The 11559-nt window shown below is 49.3% G+C and overlaps 1 protein-coding gene across 2 annotated transcripts; it reads left to right on the top strand.

Moving 5' to 3' along the window:
- The first annotated feature begins 162 nt into the window (after positions 1-162).
- TTC9C (tetratricopeptide repeat domain 9C) lies at positions 163-11113 on the top strand. 2 transcript variants are annotated; one of them, XM_062195980.1, is made up of 3 exons: positions 163-1629; positions 5707-5889; positions 8700-9521. In XM_062195980.1, exons 1-3 carry the CDS (start codon positions 1392-1394, stop codon positions 8843-8845), a joined length of 567 nt encoding a protein of 188 aa, XP_062051964.1. In that variant the 5' UTR covers positions 163-1391; the 3' UTR covers positions 8846-9521. The 2 variants fall into 2 exon arrangements, with proteins under 2 accessions (XP_062051964.1, XP_062051965.1); XM_062195981.1 differs by lacking the exon at positions 8700-9521 and adding an exon at positions 9530-11113 and having other exon boundaries at positions 176-1629.
- Positions 11114-11559: the final 446 nt, after the last annotated feature.

Raw genomic sequence — 11559 nt, 5'->3', positions numbered from 1 at the left:
GCCTGCCTCCCAGCCCCTAGTCCCCTACCGCCGGCGGGCGCGCGCGCCGAGGACGACGGAGTCCCGCCCCTTCCGCCCGCCCCCTCTTACCGCTGGGCCAATCGCCGCCGGGGGTTTTACCGCGCAGCCGCAGCGGAGCCGGAGCCGGGCGGGGCTGGCTGCGGCTCAAGTGCCCTCGTAGCACGGAAGCGTGTGCGCGCCTGCCTTTCCGTACTTCCAGCCGGGGTTCCTGCGCAGCCAGCCGCCCGCCCTCTCGCCGCCCAGACTCGCCTCTCACTATTGCTGCGGCCCTTTAGGGCTTGCTCGCCACCCCGTTCCCCTGCGGGGCCTGCAGCAGCTAAGCCAGAAGAGAAACTGTTGCAACAGGGAAGCCTACTCGCAACTGTTTCTCTAGCGAGTACGCGTGAGGACCCTCCGGGACCGAGAAATAACCGTAGCCCTCGGCCCTCCTAGTCGCTCAACGCCTCGATTTCTACCCAGCAACAGGAGGCCTAGCCTCGCCTCCGCCCCCTCTCATTGGCCTGCTTGAATCGGCTTCTGTCGTTATGATTGGTCACCTGTGACCGTGCGGAATTTTCCAATTGGCGAACGCTGTTGGGGGGATTTTTTTTTTTTCCGCGTCGGCCTGCTGGGGAGGCGGAGTCATTTCTGCGGGATTACTTTTCCGGAGCCGCTTCTGATTGGACGCTTTGGCGGATTGCGCGCGACCCTTTAGATACCAAACGGCCGGGAGCTCCGACCCTTTCCTTTCCAAGCTCCCGGCTGTAAAGCGGAAGCTGGGGGAGGGACTTCCGGCCTCGGGCGTCTGCGAAGGCCCGGGTGCCGGCGGCCTCGCTCGGGGGGCGTGCGTGGGGGGCGCTGCTGCGGACCTCTCCGTGCGGTCTGAGTGCTGGGCCTCTCAGACCTCGCGGCTCGCAGCAGTTACCCACCAAGGCTTATTACATGAGGACAAATAAAGCGGGCGTGCGGGCCAGCCCCGCGGATTTCTTGTAGCAGTTGTCCCCGCCTTCTCCCTTGTACTTCCAGGTCGGCGGGGAGGGCGTGCGGCCGACAGAGGGGCGGCGGCGGAGGCTGGGCGCTCGCACGCCTGCCACGGTCCCTTAGCAGGGCCTTCCCCGCGACCCCGGGGTCTCCTCACCCCGTAGTAACCGCTTAGGCTTCGGCTGTGGCCGTCCCCACGTCCTCCTCCCGACCACCTGCTGGAACGGTTGGAGACCGAAAACTGCTGCAGGGAGCGGAGGTGGAGGCCGTGGCAGAAACACGCCAAGCCCCCCTCCCCGGGGAAGGCCTCCGGGAGGGGCAGGGTCCCACCCGGGCCAGTCAGGTAGCCCCCAGCCCCAGCGCTCCGTTGCCCTGTCGCTAGCCCCGCAAGCGCCGCGGGCGGCAGAGCGATGGAGAAGCGCCTGCAGGAGGCCCAGCTGTATAAAGAAGAGGGGAACCAGCGGTACCGGGAGGGGCGGTACCGAGACGCCGTGAGTCGGTACCACCGAGCTCTGCTTCAGCTGCGGGGCCTGGACCCCAGCCTGCCCTCCCCAATACCCAGTCTGGGGCCTCAGGGCCCGGCGCTCACCCCCGAGCAGGAAAGCCTGCTGCACACCACGCAGACAGACTGCTACAACAACCTAGCGGGTAAGAAGAGGGCGGAGGGGTGGGGAGAGCGCGGCAGGCCGGGCACCCGGCCGGCGCTCTTGGCTCTGCCCCGAGCTGGCTGTTTCAGGCCTCAGCGACAGCTGCTGCTGCTTTTTAAAGTCTACTTATTTGAAAGAGAAAGATTTTCCATCCCCTGGGTCACTCCCCCAAATGGCTGCAAACCACCGCCAGGAGCCTGGAAGCTCAGCCGGGTCTCCCCCGTGTGTGCAGGGGCCCAAGCATTTGGGCCATCATCTGCTACCTTCCCAGGCACGTTAGCAGGGAGCTGGATCAGAAGTGAAGCAGCTGGGACTCACACCAGTGCCCATATGGGATGCGGGTGTTGCAGGCTGAGGCTTCACCAGCCTTGGCCACCACACAGGCCCTGGAGAATTCTTAAAACACAACTTAATGCGGCCCCTCTCTCCCAGTGGGTTTGAGTGGGACCTGCCTATTTGCAGTTCTGAGAAGGTGCCAGGTGATGCAGATGTCCTTAGGGAACTTCTCAGGCTACAGAGAAGAACTGATCCAGTCACTGTTTCTTTAGAGAAAAGTTGATGTTTAGGACACGAGTTCCTTCAGCTGGTGGAGTGGCTCATGTGTAGTCCAGGGTTTGCATAGCTTTTCCTCATTTTTTTTCTATTTCCTAAACGTCAGGTAAGTTGGATCACTGGTATCTTCTGTGTCCAGGTAGCCTTGCGGGAAGACGTGGATGCCATAGTTAGTAACACTAGGTTTAACTTCATTAAAAAAAAAAGAGAGAGAGACTCCTTAGGTCTGTCCTGTGCCAGGCAAAATAACCATAGAGCTAATTGACTGTTGAAACATTGAGACAGCCCAAGGCCAGAGAAATTACAAATGGCAATTACGCTTGGTAATGGTTGTTTTTAAAAGTGATTTTTTAAAAAAAAATTTGCAATACACAATAGTTGTGGTTGGGTGAAAACCTAGCCTTTTTATAGTATGTGTCCAGTGCTACTCTTAGGCTCAAATAACAATAGTAATTATAGTAGCTATTGTGTTGGTTCATTTAAGTCAACAATTTATTAGGTGCTGAGGATTAGCAGTCCAATAAAACAGACAAAGAGCTCTGTCCTCATGGAACAAATCTTCAAGTGGAGGAGATGGACAATAAGCCAAAGGACTAGCATACATATAAGGTGGTGATAAGTACTGTAAAGTAGAAAATGGGTGTAGTGACTGCCACAGGCATGGGGTCTCCAGTGGATAGGCAAGGCTCCTACAGATAACAGTTGTGAAATGCCACTGCCAGACAGTTTAAGCCCTTGTATACACGTTAACCTACATAAGTATCTGTTGAGATAAATTTAACAGACAGTAAGTGGTGGAGCTAACACTAATCCCAGAGGGGCCAATATTGTTGCACAGTGGGTTAAGCTGCCGCTGAAGACATCAGCATGTTGTATCACAGCACCGGTTCCAGCCGCAGCTGCTCTGTTTGCCAACCAGGTTCCTGCTAATGTGCCTGGGAAGACTGTGGATGGTGGCTGAAGTGCTTGGGCCGCTGCCTCCCGTGTAGGAGGCCAGTTTCTTTTCTTTCTTCTTTTTTTTTTTTTTTTTTAAATATTTATTTATTTATTTTAAAGACAGAGTTACAGAGGGAGAGAGATCTTCATCGACTGATTCACTCCCAAATAGCCAAAGCAGCTGGGGATGAGCCAGGCTGAAGCCAGGAGCCAGGAACTCCACCCAGGTCTTGTGCAGCTTTCCCAGGCACAGTAGCAGAGAACTGGATCTGAAGTGGAGCAGCCAGGAAGTGGAGTGCACTTATGGGACTCACATTGCAGGCAGCATCTTAACTCACAGCACCACCATGCCAGCCTCCAGGAGGGAGCTCTTGCTCCTAAGTTTGCCTTGGCCCAGCCCTGGCTGTTGTAGCCATTTGAGGAGTGAACTAGTGGATGGACTATCTCTTTATCACTGTGCCTTTCAAATAATAAATCTGTAAAAAAAAAAAAAAAAAAAATTGACTCAGAGGTCTTAACCTCAGAGCTTCAATTGCTGTTGCATAAAGATGTACATTATTGAAGAATCAGATATGTATTAGAGAATTGACCAAATTTCAAGGAAACAAGATGCTTTAGAAATGGGTGCATGTCAGCCATTGATGTAGCATCGTGGGTGGAGCCGCCACCTGCAGTGCCGACATCCCATATGGGTGCCAGCTCAAGTCCCAGCTGCTCCACTTCTGATCCAGCTCTCTGCTATCGCCTGGGAAAGCAGTAGAAGCTGGTCCAAGTCCTTGGGCCCCTGCACCCATGTGGAGACCTGGAGGAAGCTCCTGGTTCCTGGCTTTGGATCGGCGCAGCTCTGGCTCTTGTGGCCAATTAGGAAGTGAACCAGCGGATGGAAGACCTTGCTCTCTCTCTCTCTCTCTCTCTCTAACTATGCCTTTCAAAACAATAAATCTTTAAAAAAAAGAAATGGGTGCATGTAAATATGCTGACTCCTCAGGTGGACGTGAGAGTAGAGACTATGCCATTTGAGCCTTTGGGAGTGCTTGGTAGGTGTTCCGTGAAGACTTACTGAATTAAAGGTGTTCATGTATCAAGTACTTGTAGCATGTCAGGCAGTTTATTTACATTCTCTCTCATCCTCACAAAAATTTTACAAAGTATTTACCATTTATTTCCCCCATTTTACAGATGAGGAAATCAGATCATGTCACTGCCTAAAATGTCCCACCCCTAGGAGAAAATCCAAACCCTGCCCTCTGCCTTCGGGCCTGGTGACCTGAACCTTCTGTGCACTGAAGCCTGAAAGGACATTTCCACCTTCAGTTCTCGTCTCAGTCTGGAATGCATGGCCCTTGTCATTCAGATCTTGGCTCAAAGGGAGTATTGGGGGGAGGGAGGGTGTTTATTTGCAGTGGTCAGGCTTGGGCTGAGACTGAAGGCAGAAACTGGGAATTTTATTCCAGTTCTCCCAAGTGGGTGGTGGGAACCCAACCGCTTGAGCCGCATTAGCAGGAAGCTGGAATTAGGGCCGAATGCTGGGGGTGAAACCCAGGTATTCTGATGTGGGTCACAGGCATCTCAGCCAGCATCTTGACTGCTCGGCTTTCCTGCGAGGACTTTTGTCACCAAGCTGTACCCTGAATTGGATCCCTCTCTAACCCAGCACAGTTTTATTTGCCTCAGAGCACTCTTACAAATTCATTCGTTTATTATTTCTCCTCCCACTTGGGGACTAGGATGCAAGCTTTGTTGAGTCATCAAGATGTCCGCCTTGTTCCTCTAGTCCTCTGCTGTTAGTGTAGTGCCCAGCACATGGTCCACACCCAGTAACTAGCTGTGAAGTCAGTCAGTGAAGCTAGGGTGATGTATCGCTGGAAAATGTCTGACCACTTGTGGGGGTACAGTAGAGGGGGTGCAGACATAAGCCCAGATCCTTCACTCTCCTCATCAGCCTGCGTTATTCTTGAAGTCTTCCTAAATCATCCAAGAAAACCATGACATGAAATGTCACAGAATGAGGATGGCCTGGGAGTGAGGAGAGGACTTTGTCCGCCTGGGAGCCGTAGGATCTTGGACACGTTACTGCTGTGAGCCTCGATGCCTTCACTTATTAAATGGAAGTGGTAACACCCATTTTGTGGTGTGGATGGGAGGGTGAAACCAGAGTGTGTATAGCAAACACGCAGTTGCTTTCTGTTTCTTCACACGGTGTATGCCAACTGTTGTGGACAAAACTGCAGTACGAGGACAGTGGTGACATGGGGGGAGGGGGAGGGATTCAGGACACAGTGCCTTGGGTAGAAGAGATGCAATGAAGAGTGTTAAATAAGTTACGTAGAAATGAAGCACACCCTGGCCAGTGTCCTAGCTGCACCGAACACAACACTACACACAGTCCTAGAAGACAATTGGCCGACCCCAAAGTTGAAAGTGATGGCGTGAAGCTTTTATTCACTGCTGCACCTCCAGCCTACAGTGGTGTCTGGCACCTGGGAGATGCCTTCAGTATTAATTGGATGAGTAAATGTCAGTATCATCCTAGGCTTGGTATAATCAAGTCTTCCTCTGTTTTCTCCCCCATTTTAATTGGCCCCTTTAGCCTGCCTCCTTCAGATGGAACCAGTGAACTACGAGCGTGTGAGAGAGTACAGTCAGAAAGTCCTGGAACGGCAGCCTGATAACGCCAAGGCCTTGTATCGGGCTGGAGTAGCCTTTTTCCATCTGCAGGACTACGACCAGGCTCGGCACTACCTCCTGGCTGCCGTCAGCAGGCAGCCCAAAGGTGAGCAAGGAGGGCATTCGAGTGGGAAGGACGAACAGAACTGTCCTGGCGAAGTGAAGTCTGAGGAAAGAATTTTTTTTTTTTTTTTTTAACAGAGTGGATAGTGAGAGAGAGAGAGAGAGACAGAGAGAAAGGTCTTCCTTTTTGCCGTTGGTTCACCCTCCAATGGCCGCTGCGGCCGGTGTGTCTCGCTGATCCGAAGCCAGGAGCCAGGTGCTTCTCCTGGTCCCCCATGTGGGTACAGGGTCCAAGGACTTGGGCCATCCTCCACTGCCTTCCCGGGCCATAGCAGAGAGCTGGCCTGGAAGAGGGGCAACTGGGATAGAATCCGGCGCCCCAACCGGGACTAGAACCTGGTGTGCCAGCATCGCAAGGCGGAGGATTAGCCTGTTTAGCCACGGCGCCGGCTGGAAAGAATGTTTTTATCCTTTCTTTTTTTTTTTTTTTTTTTTTTTTTTTCTGACAGGCAGAGTTAGACAGTGAGAGAGAGAGACAGAGAGAAAGGTCTTCTTTCCGTTGGTTCACCCCCCAAATGGCCGCTACGGCTGGAGCTGCGCCGATCCAAAGACAGGAGCCAGGTGCTTCTTCCTGGTCTCCCATGCAGGTGCAGGGCCCAAGCACTTGGGCCATCCTCCACTGCACTCCCGGGCCACAGCAGAGAGCTGGACTAGAAGAGGAGCAACCAGGACAGAACCCGGCTCCCCGACCGGGATTAGAACCTGGTGTGTTGGCTGGCGCCGTGGCTTAACAGGCTAATCCTCCACCTTGCAGCGCCGGCACACCGGGTTCTAGTCCCAGTCGGGGCACCGATCCTGTCCCGGTTGCCCCTCTTCCAGGCCAGCTCTCTGCTGTGGCCAGGGAGTGCAGTGGAGGATGGCCCAAGTTCTTGGGCCCTGCACCCCATGGGAGACCAGGAGAAGCACCTGGCTCCTGCCATCGGAACAGTGCGGTTCACCGGCCGCAGCCTACTGCGGCGGCCATTGGAGGGTGAACCAATGGCAAAAAGGAAGACCTTTCTCTCTGTCTCCCTCTACTGTCCACTCTGCCTGTCAAAAAAAAAAAAAAAAAGAACCTGGTGTGTCGGCACCGCAGGTGGAGGATTAGCCTAGTGTGCCTTAGCGCCAGCCTGTCCTTTCAGTCTGTTGGTTTTGGGGGGTAGGGTGGGAACAGGTAATATAGTCACATGCTTCAAAATTCAAAAAGTATAAAAAGACTGGGGCTGGCGCTGTGGCGTAGCAGGTTAAGCCACTGCCTGAAAACACCAGCATCACATATGGGCGTTGGTTTCAGTCCTGACTGCTCCACTTCCAATCCAGCTTCCTGCCAATGCACCTGGGAAAGCAATAGAGGATGGCCCAAGTCCTTGGGTCCCTGCACCAAAGTAGGAGAACTGGAGGAACCTCCTGGCTCCTGTCTTCAGCCTGACCCAGCCCCAGCCATTGCAGCCATTTGGGGAGTGAGCCAGTGGATGGAAGATCTCTGTCTCCTCTCACTGTAACTCTGCCTTTCAAATAAATAAAATAAAACTCTTTAAAAAAAAAAAAAGGTATACAGTGAACAGGCCATTATGCTCCTGTGTTCTTTTAGCACAGGAAGACAATATTTTGTTTATATCCTCAGGAAGTATTTATGCTTAAACATATATGTGTGTGTGTGTGTGTATATATATATATATATATATAATGTATGTATATAATGTATATATACATATGCTTGAGATACGTAAAGGAATATATGTATTTCAAAAAGTTTGGGAAATTGGAGTTAAAAGATAGATTTGGGTATAAAAAATTTTGAAATCTAGGAATTTTTGTTGTTTTGTGATACAGCAAGTGAGCGCTCTCCTCTACCAGCTCAGCACCCAAAGCCCACAAGGAGGTAGGTGGGTGGACTAGGGCTGAAGCTGGTCGAGGTCTCCCACCCAAGTGTCAGGAACCTCCCTGCTGCTTCCTAGGATTTGAATTAGCAGGAAGCTGGAATGAGGAGCAGGCTGGGAATCAAACCCAGATACTCTAATGGGGAGCCCAGGCAGCTTAACTGCCAGGCTAAACGCCCGCTCCTACACTTTTTTCATAATCATTTTCCATTAACTTTTTGAAGACCTCACATGCACAGATTTCAAAGGTGTATGGCACCAAAATGAACATTATCTTGTAATTCCATCTTCCACAAAGTTTGTGAAATCCATATGATAAAGCAGTCAGCATGGGGGCATATTAAAAGCATTGTTTTTCAAGGTTCAGTTCATAACCTTCAAGAGCATGGCTGGAACAGGACTTCCCCATGGGTAAAATTGGTAATGCTCATGCTGCCAGCTCCCAGCTGGGTTCTGGCCTTCGCTTTTGCCATCATTTCATCCTTTTGCTCAGCTAACCCCAGGTGTGACCTAGATAAGAGCATGCCTACTGAGAGAGAATTTGACACTTAGTACTTTGTTTCCAAGGCAAAAAGGCTATTATGAGGCGGATGACAGACTTCATTCCTGTGTTCGTTTTCCTGTGCTGGTTGTTCCAACACGGAAAATTGTCTCCTGTTTTGCATTCTCACATAGAACAGCCACTGGGTGCAAGAAGCAGAGTGTCCCCAACAGCAGAGCCTCCTTAACTTACACGAATGGGGAAACCATTATGTGTTAACAAGTATATAAAATGTGAGCCACTTGTTCATACCTGTTATCTGCAGAGTCTTCAACGACTCCATGGAAAGTTCACAATATAAAGCAAATGTGCATGCAGTGCATGGATTTCAAAATTTTTCTGTACCAAAGTCATCTTTAAAAAAATTTTTTTTAATTTTTATTTATTTGAAAGGCAGAGTGACTGAGGGAAAGAGAGAGAGATCTTCCATCTGCTGGTTCACTCACCAAATGTCTGCAACAGCCAGGGCCAGGCTAAAACTAGGAGTCCAGAACTCCATCTGGGTCTCCCATGTGGGTGGCAGGAATGCAAGTACTTGAGCCACCACCTGCTACCTCCCAGCACAGTAGAAGGAGCCTACATCAGAAGTGGAGCGGAGACTCCAACCCAGGCACTCTGATTCAGGTTGTAGGTATCCCGAGTGGCATCCTAACTGCTCTGTCGAACGCCAGTCCCTGAACTTAACTTTTTAATTTCACATTTCCGTGAGCTTTTTAAAGTATCTTTGTGCATAGATTAACTACCATCTAAGTGAATAGTATCTTTAGAGGCTCTGCTATAGTGATAACTGTTTCATCAAATGTCCCCAAGAGTAACTCCCTTTTGTGACAAAATTAGCAACCAGCTTAGCTTTCTATAGAGATTTAAAAAAAAAAAATGGAGGCTGGCCCGTGGCACAGCAGATGATGCCTCAAGTGCTTGGGTCCCTGCCGCCTGTGTGGCTCCTGGCTCCGGCCTGGCCCAGCCCTGGCTGTTGTAGAAGTGAACCAGTGGATGGAAGATCTCTCTCCATCTGTCTATGTCTGTCTCTCTGCCTTTAAAACAAGAGAAAAAAGTAAAAATTCAAACTGATATTAATGAGATGCACTATTGCACAGAATGACTGTGATATATCCAGATCTTGGAGAGGGGGGAAAAATGGGAGTGGGTTGACTGTCCTCACCTGCCCCCAGCGTGACTATGGTCTAACTGCCTCTTACTTGCCTTCACCTTCTCCTTCCAAGATGCCAACGTCCGGCGGTACCTCCAGCTGACACAGTCAGAACTCAACAGCTACCACAGGAAAGAGAAGCAGCTCTACCTGGGCATGTTTGGCTAACAAAGCAGGAAAATCGCCTTCACTTGAACTTAGATGGGCCATTGCAGACCCACCAAGGGGAAACCTGAGCCTCCACCGCAGAAATTTACCCTATACCTCTGACCCCAGGTGGATTTCTGTTTTGTTTCCAATTTTGCACAGCCTGTTAACAATGTATAGTCTGTGTCTTTTGTTGTTGTTGTCTATCATGTATGTATTTTTACAGCTCGCACTCAGTACATGTTCCTATTGGGGATTTTTGCCTTGAGAAATAGAATCTGAAAACATTCATTCACTACGGGTGGAATAAATCTTATCTCTGGCACACTTTAATAATAGATGTTGCTAGATGCATTCATATGCAGGCTATAATGCTGGCAGAGGATGAAATAGTAAAGAAAGACATTTTCTTAGATGGCAAAAGCCAAACTAGGAAGTGTGTTTTTTGTGAAACCAGACAATTATAAATTGGGCCCAAATGTATTAAAATGACAGATTTTAAGTTGACCATTTTGGGTTAATTTCTTATTTTCCTTAGTATTTCACACAATTCATATCCTTTTTCTCCCCTACAAAAGTATGTGGTGTCTATTTTTCTTTCATGTAATTTCTTGTCTGATTGTTCATATTCTGATCATTATCAGAGTGTACTTAGACTATTCTATCTTAAAATTTCTGAGTCAAGGATTTAAGTGTTAATTTTATAAGCCTTCAGCCATCATGCCAAAAAAAAAACTACCCAAGTAAACATTTTAATGTGTAAGAGGCACATATCTGTAGCATGTACACTTCTCTAACATAGGCAAGATGGAACACTAAGTCTTCTAGAAACAGTACCATGGTGAAGTAGAGTAACAACAAATCTGTTCTGTGCCTCTCACCATGTATCTTGCAAGAGCTCAGGTCCAGACAGAGGAGACAAACAATGAGGAAGGGCTGCTCCCGCTTAGTGCCTGTCAATCACTCCATGGAACTCTCTGGAAGCTAAGTTGGCCATGGGTACAGTTTGCAGATCTAGGCTCCATCGATCAGGAGCTCCTTTCTCATCCTATTTATTTGTCCTTCACCTTTATAAGTCAAGGTAATGAGCATGTGTTGTTAGCCATCATATAACCACAGAACAGGTGTCAGCTAGAAAAAACAAACCAACCCAAATACATACAAAAATCCCTTAGCCCTTTATCAATAACACTTCCTCTTCCTACAGACTAGACTCCTCTTTATTCCTCTCTCTATATCTTTAAACAATACAACTATCAGCTTACAAGAAGTTTTTCTACTAAATAATCTTATCAAGTGCAAGGACAGAACTAATAAAAGTAAAATGTCTTACTGCTCTCCCAAGCTTCTGACATTGCTAAGCTTACATTTCTTGGCCACATTTTGCCATGGTTGCATGTTTTGTTTGCTTTGGGCTGGTTTTGCTTTCTGATCTCTGTTTTATTTCAAAGACTTGATGTCATAATAAGCTGTCTTCTACATCAATGAGGAAAAAAATAAAAAATTTAAAAATGCATTTTAGAAATTGATTGCACTGATCTTTTTTTATTAGTACCACTAAGAGCACAATGGTCAGGCTTACATTTCAGATTTTATTTCAAAGCCCCGCTCATAAGGGATGAAAATGAACAGAAGAGTGGACTACGGCAGGCAGTTTGAAGCGGGTCTTGAGGAGGTCTGAGAAGTCCGCATCCTGAAGGAGTCAGCCGGAGGGTGCCCACCTCTGTGATCAGAAGTTGATAGGGGGCGGCTGTTCACCTTCCCGGTCCTTGATCGTTGCCCCACGCGGGAGCTGAAGGTTCTGAGTGAAGAGAAAGCATTCACGGAGGATGTGAAGGTCGCACTTTGGCACCCAAGGGAACGTGTACAACAGGGTTTCCCAAACTCATACCCACCACCTTCACAATTATGCCCAGACCACGTTACCTACTCCCTGAACTACCATTTAGTCATCAT

This window comes from Lepus europaeus, chromosome 7 (genome assembly GCF_033115175.1).
Source record: "Lepus europaeus isolate LE1 chromosome 7, mLepTim1.pri, whole genome shotgun sequence".
Lineage (NCBI taxonomy): Eukaryota > Metazoa > Chordata > Mammalia > Lagomorpha > Leporidae > Lepus > Lepus europaeus.
This window is presented reverse-complemented; position numbering and strand designations above follow the sequence as displayed.

Bases quoted from the DNA above. Each gene is read 5' to 3' on its own strand.
- TTC9C (XM_062195980.1), top strand. From the start codon at position 1,392: ATGGAGAAGCGCCTGCAGGAGGCCCAGCTGTATAAAGAAGAGGGGAAC. The intron at 1,630-5,706 runs GTAAGAAGAGGG...TGGCCCCTTTAG, and splicing joins CTGCTACAACAACCTAGCGG to CCTGCCTCCTTCAGATGGAA. The intron at 5,890-8,699 runs GTGAGCAAGGAG...TTTATTTGAAAG, and splicing joins CGTCAGCAGGCAGCCCAAAG to GCAGAGTGACTGAGGGAAAG.